This window comes from Balaenoptera acutorostrata, chromosome 4, assembly GCF_949987535.1.
Source record: "Balaenoptera acutorostrata chromosome 4, mBalAcu1.1, whole genome shotgun sequence".
NCBI classification, from domain to species: Eukaryota; Metazoa; Chordata; class Mammalia; order Artiodactyla; family Balaenopteridae; genus Balaenoptera; species Balaenoptera acutorostrata.
In genome coordinates, this window is record NC_080067.1 from 109,775,382 (window position 1) to 109,789,043 (window position 13,662).

The 13,662-nt window shown below is 35.0% G+C and overlaps 1 protein-coding gene across 3 annotated transcripts in view; it reads right to left on the reverse strand.

Annotated features, from left to right (window-relative positions):
• The window catches only part of EPHA3 (EPH receptor A3), a 365,584-nt gene that overhangs the window by 129,254 nt on the left and 222,668 nt on the right, over positions 1-13,662 (reverse strand). For all 3 annotated transcript variants that reach the window (XM_057545924.1, XM_057545923.1, XM_057545922.1), the window contains exon 4: positions 301-456. In XM_057545924.1, the coding sequence (XP_057401907.1) occupies positions 301-456 (156 nt within the window). The remainder of the gene's footprint in view (positions 1-300; positions 457-13,662) is intronic.

The window sequence follows — 13,662 nt, forward strand, 5'->3', positions numbered from 1 at the left end:
CCCATGCCTAAACCTCCCCTACCCTGTCAAAATTATGCAAGATCTAAAACAAGATATAGAAAATTTTCTTTCCTTCTGGGTGTCCTGTTGCAGGAAGTGCTTTAACAACTAATTCATTTTGTGTGATAAATGTTGCATTTGTGGTGAGCCAAGCATGGAGAGTGAAGCAGAGAAAGCTTTTAATTTGCACATGGAGAGCAGAAGGAAATGGGCCAAATGCTTTAAAAAAAAACACAATAAGAAGAAGAAAAAAGGAAATAAAACAAACATGAAGGCATGGGTTGCAGCAAAACTACTCACGGGTACAAGCCATGGATGGAGGGTCTTTGTCTGCTCGGAAGTAATTATTCTCACACCTGCAGTTCACTGAACCATCTTCGTGAGTAGAACTGTGAGGTGGGCACTTGGCACATTGCACATTACCATCCGAAGGCTTGTAGAAACCTGGTCGACAAGCTACAAACAAAATGACCCTTTTAAAATCCTGTGATAATTTTGTAAATATATTCTTGAAAATACATAAAACAGATTTCAGGAGGCTAGGGCATGCATTCATTATGAATAAAATCTATTTTCTTCTCCCAGAATTCATAGAAGCAAATAATATGGCCCAATGTAGTTTCTCCACATATACGTTTGTATTTGCACCAAATGTTAAGGGGGAAAAAAACCCCCACAAGATTTAGATTATTTTGGCACTAGAGTGTGATGAAATTTCCATCTCATGTTTTCACAGCTTTACTTGGCATTGGACTATTTGTGGAGAAAATAAAGCAAAGCCATGTCATCACGCAGCCATTCCCTTTTTAAACATGATGCAATGTGTACAGTCTCTGCAGTTAGTACTATATTACATACCCACTTGTTTTCTAATTAGTTTCTGTGTGTACAACTTCATCCCCGCAAATTGTAAGCAACTGAAGGAAGAAGTCATGGCTTTGTCTATATTTTAAGATTCTTGATACATGGTTCTCCTGAGCTATGATATTTTGTTTGCCCTTGACAGTGTCATTCCCTAACTTCTACGGTACTGGCCTAAAAGAAAGGTCTTAGTTTATTTCCTTGTCTGTATCTCAAATACACAGGGAGGTATAATTTCTATTTAAACTGATATACTTGTGAATTATTGCTAGATTAACGCTTTTAAAAATAACTATGTTATCTTCTTTCTTTCTAGTTGTATCTCTGAATGACATTTTTTTTTTAAGCCCAATGAACTGGTTACCAGATATTATTTCAGCTGCCCATTTAATATTCACTATCTATTTACAGCTTTTACAGAAATGTCTCCATTATAGTATTTTCATTTCATCTGATATAAAATTTAAAATGCTGTACTGTGTTATTTGGTACATTTTCATAATTACCGTGAGAACTGAAATCATAGTGAAGACCCTAACAAAAATCCCTTGACATTCCTTTGAGGAAGGAATTCAGGATTTTAAATTTTTAAGTTTCTTTGGAAGCCAGTAATTGGAAGCCAATAATTTCTTAAGTCTCTAAAACTCAACTTCAAAGCTACATTGAGATTTGATGGCTTAAACCACTTAAATAGAGACTAGACCCTACAGACTATGTTTATCACTGAATTCCAAATTTTTTTTATATCAGCTTCATATTGTGAATAACAGGTTATTTGCATTCAAATAAAACCTGTGTGAATAAATCTTAACTTTTATAATCACTAAATTATTTTAAAAGGTAACACACTGTATCTATAATAGTGTATCTTCCTACTGAACATTTCTTGGGAGATAACACTCCCAAGGAAAATACATTGACAAGACCAACAATTAGAATAACTTAAAATGATAGTAATCATTAATCTAGTCTTGCTGTTTTCAAGTTCCTGCTAAGAATGGCTGCTCTAGGACCATATTACATTAAATTGAACAACTTTTGGCACCATACCGAGAGCCAGTCAAATAAATTCTATTGCCCTAACCAAACTTGGATTAGGATTATAAACTTTTGAACATTATCCTTAAGCACTGTTTAGAAAGGTCCACTCATATCTCATGTCATATTGCCTCAGGGGGAAATGATATAAAGTATAAACAAACTATGCACTTAACTTCTGGTTTCAATTTAGCTCATTATTGAGTGCCTTTAAATTTGCAAGAGGGCATTGCTGAGTCTTTAAAAGATTAAGTTGCAGTGTTCCAATGTACTTTGTTATTTTGTTTGCTTGTAAATTTATCTCTGTGTTTTTATTTCAGGCTTTTATAGTTTTTACAACATTTAGCATAAAGGTATTCACTAAACACTCAATCACTTTTTGTTAATCCTGTAAATAGCTATACTATGTGATACTTAAAGACAAGATAGTCATACAATCACTTAGCTACAGCACCACAGCACAGAATTTCTGATAGTATTGAAAGTAGCTATAGTTATTAAGCCTAGAAGTTAAGAATGTGACTTGAACTAGTAACCAGACTTTAATTATGAGTAAATAATAACCTTAGAGATGAGAAGAGTAAAAGATAGGTAGGCACATATACATGCAGTTTAATAAATATCTGTCAATCATCTACTTTTGTTCAGTCTCCTCGTTAGTCTTAAAGATACAAATGTCCCTAATTCTGTCCATCCCAAAAAGGGCCCTTGCAATTTGAAAGCAGGCAACAGAAATTTAACACAGGCCACATGGAGCAAGCACGCCATTCTGATTGATCTGTTGGAAGAAATACACAGAAGGACTCCCATTTGAGAAAGATTAAGACAGTAGGAGTTGGCCTGTAAGAAGCATAATTAAATACACAAATAGATCAACATGAAAAGACAAACTGTTAACTAGAGGAATGTGGTGGGTACTGTTGGTTACATACTCAATATCTCAGTCCTGCTTCCTGGTTGCTAATAGAATCCTGATTTTGTTCAGAACTGCATTCTGCCAAGTACTCCCTAACTCAGATCATTGGAAATAGGGGTGGATGGCCAAAGTTATGGCCAAAGAGATGGCTAAAGAGATACAAACAGAACTCTGATGAAAGTCTTTGGGATACCTTTTTCTTTTCTAACAAGATGATCCAGATGCAACTGAAACCACTGCATCTACATTATTCCAGCATTGATTATGGGCATAATGACTTACAGGAGACACTAAGTTAAAGGCCAAGAAAATCAGAGAGATGTGTACCCTGCTCTTGTTGACCCAGCAAGCACCAATCTCAGGATTTCTTATAATGTCAGAAAAGTAACACCTTGTTTGTTTAAGTCACTGTAGTCAAGTTTTCTTTTACTTGCAGCAGAAAGCATTTCTAAATGGTAAAAAAGACAAAGAGAATTCAGTTGAGATGTATTCATTATATAGAATAGCTTAATGGAGCTAAAAAGATCCTAAGAAAACCCACTGGTCAGTTTGTGTGTTTTACATCTGAAAATCCAGGATGTTAGATGACACACAGTTAGGGACAGACTCTACTCTGCATCTTCTGGCACCTGGTAGCTAGCTGATAGGATTTAATCATCAATTAACAGATATTCATTGAATGCTAACTCTATCCTGAGTACAATGCTAGGTTCTATGGTAATATCCTAAATTTGGTAGACACTTTTACTCTTTATAAAGGACTTGCAAATATACCATCTCAATTAAATCTCACAACAGTTCTATTGAAATAATCAAGGTAGATATTAATCTTCTTATTTTACAGAATGAACAATTGAAGCACAAACAGAATGCCCAAGATAACAAAGAAATTCAATCATAGTGTGAATAAGCAAGAAAATTTCTGCTTTTAATTTTATGTAAATCACTCATTAAAAGCAAATTATCTTCCTACCAATTCTAAGCTGTTGGTATGACATTGAAGAATAGTCCTCTAAAAAATTTAATGCAACACATTTAATTAAACACATGCAAGTCTTTTTTCATCTATTCCTAGTTAAGACACCATTTCAGAAAGGCTGATGTTCTCTTGCATTCTCCAGGATTTTCTATCTATTTGAGGTGTAACATTGTTATGGGCAGATGAGCAATTGAACTTTTGTTGGAAGGGCAGAGGTTGTCTGTCAACTCAAGAATAGGGTGACCCACTATATGTGGGAGCCATACAAGTAAATTTTCTTTTTCTTGATACAAACAGAATCTCTAGATCCTCGACTCATATTCTTCAACAAATTTGAGAATATGCCTGAAAAGTTTGTATTCACTAATAAAATTATTATACTGGTAAGAAACATTATCTTTAAATGTATAAGGGGAAATTCTTTATATATTTACTTCAAACTTTTTCCCACCAATAAATAATCTCCCTCCCTTGCAATAAATCATCTTGTACTGAAATACCTATCCTTTTGTTACACCTTCTTCATTCTTAAAACAATTCTCATGGAAACATTTGAAACTCTACCTCTACGGGGCATTAGTACTTGTGTTTTATTATCTTTGCTTATGGTAGCAGAAGCAATGATTGTAATTTAAAAGTATCTCCTTCCCTTCCTTGAATATAAAACTGCTAATATAACAATGTGCACATTTCTCTCCTTATGCATTACGTTAGAGAATGAGAAGGTTCAGCATACAAAAAGTAAAACCTAGGTAAGAAGTAGAAAGTAGATATGTTAATGTGTTTTCTTTCCTTTTCTTACTTAAAGGAAGTCTTTGTCAACTTATTACAGAATATCAAAGAACAGAGAACATGCAAGAAAGGTAAACAAATTAATACTAATTCAGGTTTATCCAGCTTTAAGTTAAAAACAAACAAACAAACTTCTGCTATATACTTAAGGCCTTCCCTGTGTTGGCCAGCTAGAAAGCAATACTTAACTAAGGTGTAAATGCACATATTCAAAGCCTGCTGCCAAAATGACAGAATTCTGATTTACATCTTTCCTCCCATAACCCAGTAGTACATGTTCTTGTCAGTCAAACACTGGTAAAATTATTCATAGATTTCTACCTCAGGGTAGTAAAACCAAAGAGTGATTAAACAGTGTAAGATCTTTTAAGTGGAGGCAAACTGCTGCCCCTTTTTGGGTCCCAGAGACGTTTTATCCCCTTGCTGTAATGGAGATTTTTGAACTAGTTAATTGTGGCAGGAACTCTGGGCTTTGAATAAGCAAAGTAGGAATGATACACGAAACTAAATTAACCATTAAAAATGGGATGTAGCACCTCCTCAAATCCTACTGGATATCATCATGGATTTACTAGGAATCAGACTTGTTCATGTAATGTTTGGATTTCATTTATTCACTTTCAAAAGCCAAACATGTACTGATCTCCTAAGATGACCTAGACACTTTATTGTGTCCAGTCACAGTGATAAAATTCACAATCCTAGCTTTAAACAGGAGACCAATTAATTCCATATGGCACTATTATTTTAGAAATGGATCTTCTAACTTGAGAATGTAAGTGCTAAGACACTTTGCAACACAACATTTTTAAGTAATCTTCACCAAGAAATTCCCTAATTTCACTTCTCTATATCCCAACTCTTCAAGGTGTTTTCAGCCTCTTACAGGAAGACCACTAGACTGGGAAAGAGGAAATGTAGGTTTTGATCTAGTGTTTTCTACTAAATAGGTATTATCTCAAAGTCACTGACCAGGTGTCTTCCAATTTTTAGGAGGTAGTTGGGATAGTAGTGACTTCCTCTTCTCAAATAAGTCTGAAGATTCATTTTTAGTTATTATTATCTGTTCCCAGGTTAGATCCTGAGCAATATAGAGATACGAGCTTTTTCCTATTCATTTTGCATGCTCAGTGTCCAGCACATTGCCCAGCACCTAGCAGTTGATGAAATACATTTTTTTGATGAAATACATTTTTTAAATGAATAATTAACTTGCAACCAATTGTCCTCTCTGGATTTCAATTTCTTCATTTATCAAATGATGGGTATCGACTATCTTGTCTCTAAATACTCTTCAGGCTAGACACTTTAAAAGGTTAATGCTTTGTGTACCAAAATTTGTAGGATTCCTAGAACTTTCTAAGTAGAAAAAAATAGAAAAAGCATCTTCACTTTCATCTGTGCTTTAAGGATTAAAATTAGCCATTGAAATTACAAAATCACATAGGGCAACAAGACAAAGAAAAGAGGCTCTCTTCTGATTTAAAAGAAATATACTTGAATCAAGAAATGACAGGTTTTTGCCCTTCTCAGTGTTTTTCTATGTCAGAGCGGTATATATTCAAAGGGCATGTGGATTTCATGATTGGATGGATTGAATGATAAATTCACTGCCAAGCAAATAATTCCCTATTATTATATTTTCATCTTACCCAGTAGCATAATAAAACTATATTTCATTATACACTTCCTTTTATGTATATTTTAGATAGAGTAGAATGTTTAAAAGCTGGGAAATCTTATAGGAATAAACAAAAAATTAAAATATTGATATTAATTATTATTTAAAAATTTTTTAAATGTAGGAAGGTGTGATTTTCTTTTTCTCTTTTAACAGTAAGGAAAACTAGCACGATACTGAAAATACAATCTAAAAGACAAAACATTTTCCTTCTGTTAGACTGAAGTGAGGTTTTATTTGTCTTTTTCTTGTTAATCTACCTTTCAGTTCCTCTATTTTACATGCCCAGTTAGTGAGAGTATGCATGTTCATTTACTAAGCAAACCCCAAAACTTATTGAAAAAACCTCAGGATGGGCCACAGTAGAACAAAAATGAAGAAGCTCTTGCCAAATGTTAATTTTCTATTGAGAACACTAAAAATATGAATAAAATAATAGAAGGAAGCCAAAATAATACCAATTTGTAATAAATGAATTAGAAATATTTTGGGAATCTGCTGATTCCATATTTATAAAGAGGTAACAATAAAACAGGAACTAAATACTATGGGTCAGTAGTGGGATAAAATAACAAACTACCAGCTTTGGAAAAAAATAAAGAAAAAAGTATGAAATAGGGAGTATTTTGAGCACTAGCTATACAATGAATAATAATTATAAAAGAGCTTCCAGATAGAATCTTGGCCTCATTCCCAAAGCACATACCACACTTTTCCTCTACGATGTAATTGATGGGCTTGAGTTATGCTGATACAGAGAATGGGTAAAGTTACCATAGTGAAAGGAAAACAAATGCACTTAGTAAACCATGGTGGCTACTGTTGAAAGAAAGTAGACAGCTTTTCAATTGCAAAGTGAATTTTGTCTCCAGTTAACTAATGTGGTTGACTTTTAAGAGAAAACATGGTCCTAATTAAGGGTTAAAAGGCTCATTTCAATTTGAATTAACTTTAAATTAAAAAATAAAGCTGTTGGTAAATAGGGTCCTTTTACTATTCAGACCTGGGCTCTATACACACAAGGCTATATTATCAATTCCCAGCCATAAACACAAACTAATGACCAGAACCAGCACTGACTAAACAGATGATTTCCTGGCCTTGCAATTCCAGGCCTGACAGGGTCTATTTGCCAGTACAAGGTCAAAGCAACTGTTTATTCCCAAAATGAGCTGTACTCCACAATCTTACAGGAACTCTATTCTTTGCCATTTGAATAGAGGTACAATGCTTTGAGGCAAGGCAGAGGCATTTCAATACACTGGAAGTGGCTACGTTCAGTCATTAAACCCTGCCTGCAATGTGCAGCATTTACAAAGTGATCAAGTGTTTCCTTCTTCTGTTCCTTCGCTGTTCGATAAAAAAGGCCTAAGGCAAAATGCCACCGTACTATTACACACAACAGAATCAATCACAATCTAGTGTAGCTCAAAGATAGCTTAGTAACAAGACTTTATTGCGTTTGTTGTTGTTCCATCAGATTTAGCAAGACAGGTGCCAGTAACACTGAAATATGTTCAATGCATGTTCACCACCAAGAGAATGTTAAAAGAGACCCTGGTCCTAAGGACGCTGTGTTTTGCCAGCATTTCAGTTGTCTTCTACTTTCAAGGAAGAACGGTGTGCTTTAGGAGTAGGACTAGTTGAGTTTTTCTATTCTTAATTATCAATGCCCAGAGAATGAGACCCATTAATAAAATTTACAAATTCATAGAAATATGTATGTTATGAGCAGGTAAATACTAAAACCGGGAGGGAGGAGGGGAGGTGGGGGAGGCAGGGAGAGAGAGAGAGAGAGAGACCGAGAATGAAAGAGAGAATCATTTTTATGGGATATTATTGTGGTGAACATAAAATGCATAGGACCCAAATCTATACTCAGAATATATTGAGAGACAGCCTGGAAAAGCTTTTGAGAATAGTGCCAGAAGTTTTCTTTAGAGCAGAATAGCATTGGAATGTCTAAGAAAACCATTCCTCAGAAGGGATTTTGTAGGAGGTAAATCACTTCCATGTCAAAATAAGCCCTACTATGGATTAGCATTTTCCAGACTACACTGGAAATATAGCTAAAGCTTGGAGAGGTCAGCAGTCCAATACTCACCTTTATAAGTCAATTTTAGGAGAATAGAATTGCCATCATAGATTCGTAGTCACCCAGATTAGAGTTTGAGATACAAGTCATGAAAACTTCAGATGCTATTTCCAAGGATCTATTGTACATGAATGCATAAAGAACAACTATGTCCTGTGTATGTTTATATGAACAAAGATATATGAACAATGCTATTTATAATATTGGCAAATTAGAAAGAATATAATGCCTTAAATTAGAAAGGTGGTTAAACTATGCTATGTTCATACAATTCCATATATAAATTATGTTATTCTCATACATTTATGAGACACATTATGTCTCACTCAGAAAGATGCTCATAATATTTTATGGTAAAAAAGCAGAATAAAATAATGTGTATGCAATCCTTTTATTGTTTATATTTTTTTCTTATTAACATATCACTTATCTAATGAAAAACTTAAAAATATTAAAGTCTTAGAATTATAAAGATTGCACATACACACACACAAAAATCAAAACACTATAGTTAATGAACATTGTGTGTGTGTATGTGTGTATGTGTGTGTGTAATTTGACCTTTAGGTGCATATCACGTAAAGTGCAAAACTAAATGTGTACTATACGAGGGGCCTAAATCTACACATCTATATTACTCTCTCTCACTCTCTTTTCCTACACACACACACACACACACACACCACAGTTTTGATTAGCTCTTGGTTCTATTATACTGGTCAAGGAGTTTCATTTTTCTTCTTCTCTCTCTTCTTTAAAAAAGCAACATAGGGGAAAATTATGGTTGACTGCAAATGTTGATAGCCTCACTAATATGAATTTCACACTTTTTTTTTTTTTTTTTAATTTTTTTTTTTTTTTAAAGGATTTTCTTATTTATTTATTTATTATTTTTGGCTGTGTTGGGTCTTCGGTTCGTGCGAGGGCTTTCTCCAGCTGCGGCAAGCGGGGGCCACTCTTCATCGCGGTGCGGGGACCGCTCTTCATCGCGGTGCGCGGGCCTCTCTCTATCGCGGCCCCTCCCGTCGCGGGGCACAGGCTCCAGACGCGCAGGCTCAGCAATTGTGGCTCACGGGCCCAGCCGCTCCGCGGCACGCGGGATCCTCCCAGACCAGGGCTCGAACCCGTGTCCCCTGCATTAGCAGGCAGATTCTCAACCACTGCGCCACCAGGGAAGCCCGAATTTCACACTTTTGATCTCAAGTAATTCTATCTCCACTTGGGAAAATTTACATAGAAAATAGCACAATTTTAAAAATCCAAGATTTAAATGAAAACCTATAAAATGTGGAAAACTCAGAGGAAAAGAATTCTGTAAACACTGCAAGACACATTGCAAAAATATTTGCTCTCTTAGCTACACTGTTAATGATCCACTCTCTAAAAAAAAAGAGAGCCATCTAGAATTTTGTGGAATGATGACATTATTGTATTTAAATCAGCTTTATATTTTAGGCAAGTTTATTTTAAAATAATGTCATTTTCTATTCTGAGGAAATACCTCTGCAACTTTCAAATGTATACCTTAACAATTCTTATAATCCTATCACCTTTCCATTCCATTTTTATTGTTGAAATTTATGAAAATGACTATTTGATAATATTCTGGTTAGAAAGCAAATGGATTTAAAATAAACCTATAATGTGTCTTTTATACACTGAGCATTCACTTTATGATCACAAAATATTACCAACTAGGAGAAGTCTGCAATTTAAAAGTATTCAATATTTGCTTTGAGTTACTTCATGGCTAACAGCAATGTATAATGTAATATAGAAAAAAATGAGCTAATATAATTCTAGGGTCTCTTTTAATTTACTTTTATGCTTTTGGGAAATACTTGCTCCAAAATAGAAAGGGGATTAATATTCAAAGCATTCTGAAATTCACTCCCTTAAATGTGTAAGAATGGATTTCACAAGGAAAATATAAAAACTATTAAATTAGATGCCCATTGGATCAGCGCAATCATTACCTGAATGAGTGTTTCAAAAAACCTTAAACCAATCACTTATTTTGAAACTATTAAGGAAGACACAAACATTCATAATTGTGTAGAACAGTATGTTTATAAATTTGAGTTTCACCTAAAATTAATTCCATCCTATTCAAGAAAAAAATATTTTTCTATTTGCATAAGAATATGAAGCTTTCCAAAGAAAAAACTTGTCTCTATAAAGTTTCAAATATATACAGCTATTCTAATTTGTATGCCAAAAATACAAAAATATCTCTTCCTTCCCACCAATTAAGGCGGAAAGAAACTTCTCAAAGTATATAGAAGAATCTCATGGGCATTTGCCACAGAAATAGAGAGTAGTATTTAATGGTGTTATGAAAATAAAGTACAACAGGCTTGAATACCTTAAAATGGTTAATTTCTAAATATAGAGATGAACATTTTTTTCATAGTTATGACTATTATCCTAGAACATTACATTCAACTTGGAAGACAGATGCATTGCAACAAAAAGACTAAAGAAGTTAAATCCATCTGAGAGGAGGAGAGAATTAAAGGGCAGAAAGAATGGGAGAAAATATAGAGGCAATATTAAAATGCATTGCTTATAGTTGGCAAATATACATCACTCTTTTAATACAAATAACTGGGACACAAGAGTTTGGAACATAAGGAGTAAAAACAATAGCAGGAAGATGTCTGCCGCTTTCATTCACTCTGGTCATCTCAGATAACTTCAGATTTAGTAAGCTGTGCTCAGTGTTGCTATCCTTGAAGTAGTGGGAGGGGAGAGAGAGAGAGAGAGGGAGGCAGGATGGAAGGACGGAGAGAGGAGGGAGTGGGAGGGAAAAAAGAATGGGTGTGTCTTTGTGTGTGCTAAAATAGCCACATGTAGTGTGTGTGTCTGCAGCAGGTGTGTGTGTTTCTCTAATTTAGACCACTGTGTGCATTCTGCAAGTGTTTCTTCAGGGCAGAGATCATTACATTCCACCCACTCTCTGGAGTAACTGTTTAAAATTCTGTTAACTGACTTGGGAAATTCATTCAAGATAACTGTCTTCTTATATTCTGCAAAGTTCGGGGTTTAGATCTTGTACACGAGGCTAGAGAGGTGAGGGAATGGGAAGGAAATTGGGCATTGAGTCATATCTTACCCCAGCAGCCTTTGAAAAGCCAGGCAGATTGCATTACCTGCTTGCATCACCTTCCCCAGATCTAGCTACCTGAAGAGAACACCTCACCCCTATGCAATGTAATAAATACCATTTACTGAGAATCTCCTCCCTGTCAAGCACTACACTTCTGTTTCATCTCTGCACTTACAAAAATCATGTGAGACAGGTATTATCCGTTTTTCCTGAGGAGATGATTGAAGTTTAATGATATTAAGTGCATTAGCTGCTTACCCCACTATTTGAAATGTTGTAACCAGAAATTATACCCAAGTCTGAGGGATTGCTAGGCACAGATATGTATGCATTTTTGTTTCCATTGTCTTCTCATCATGTAAAACTTAAAAGTGATAACTAATAAAGAACTGACAATGGATCCATCACCCTAAAATTAATGTAACAAATTTATATAGTATGACTATAAAAATATTAGACAGATCTTACTGGCACAAGGAAAATAGATTACCTCATTTTCTTGCAGTAACCGTTTGCCAATAGTAATTTTTTTCAACAATATCTCAAGCCTACGTCTAGCAAGATGAATGGCTCTGATGGAAGGAGATTCTATTCATAATGAACAGAAAATGCTTAACTGTTGTAGGTCTTTTAGAAAGGTATTTGTGAGCTAGATTTCTGTGCAGGGGAATCTGCCTGCTTATCATAGGTTGGATTTTCTACTTTCTCTTTGTTACCAGCTGAAACAAGGAACTTTATTTTGTAGTGGGGGAAAAGCATACCATAAACAATTTCTAATCAAAAACAAAAAGGGTTGGGGCTTCCCTGGTGGTGCATTGGTTAAGAATCTGCCTGCCAATGCAGGGGACACGGGTTCGAGCCCTGGTCTGGGAAGATCCCACATGCCGCGGAGCAACTGGGCCCGGGAGCCACAACTACTGAGCCTGCGCGTCTGGAGCCTGTGCTCCGCAACAAGAGAGGTCGCGATAGTGAGACGCCCGCGCACCGCGATGAAGAGTGGCCCCCGCTTGCCACAGCTAGAGAAAGCCCTCGCGCAGAAACGAAGACCCAACACAGCCAAAAATAAATATAAATTAATTAATTAATTAAAACTGCTGATAAAAAAAAAGGGGGGGCTAATGCAATTTCACTTTACGGTGTAATTTATTAGTCTGTCAGACACAAAGAATTCTCAAGTAGCCCAGGAAAATACAATATTCAACTTTATATAGCACATAGGTGTTTTTCACTAAAAAATTGCATTGTATTTGGAGTTCTTCAAAGTCTCTACTGAAGAGTAAATACTTAGGATACTAACAAGAGTTAAACAAAATAGCACCTTTCCCAAGACTGGGGGTAGATTTGATGCACTTCGGAAGAGGTGCTTAGATCAGACAGAAAAAGACAAAGATCATATGATATCACTTACATGTGGGATCTAAAAAAAAATGACACAAATGAACTTATTGACAAGACAGAAATAGAAAGGGGATAGCTGGGGTGGTGGGGAGAGATTACATTAGGAGTTTGGGATTGACATATATAGACTACTGTATAAAAAATAGGTAAAAGAGTAAGTCCTTGTTAGGACCTACTCTCTTGTAATAATCTATAACGGAAAAGAATCTGAAAAAGAACACATATATATATGTATAACAACTACTTTACTGTACACTTGAAATTAACACACCATGTAAATTAACTATACTTCAATAAAAAATAAATAAAAATTAAAAAAAGAAAAGATGCCTAGAAAAGGCTTTAGCATTCTCCCCAATCTGTACTTGTCACTCTGATTATATATTCAGCACAATTAAGTAACAACTGATTTTAAAACCAATAATTTTTTTATTAATTAGGACCAGAAAATAGCACATTTAAAGTGCCTTAACATAACTTATAACCTCTGGATCCGTACAATTTTCCTTCTGAGGAATCTTGGTTCACAGTACTTTCAATTTATTTGATGATAATATAGTAGGAAGCTATATCTTAAAAAAAGGAGAATAAATTGTGTGACTACATAAATTTAATTTCATGTTCAGTAATATCTGAAATAATCCAAACTCAAAGTCCAGTTCTCATTTTTGATTGCATTCACATTTAACCATGTGTGCGCTTATAGGACTGAGAAAATTGCCACTACCTGAAATCCTTTTTTCAAAACTGCGCTTAACTCAGTAGACAAGTGATATATCTTGCAAGGCAATAG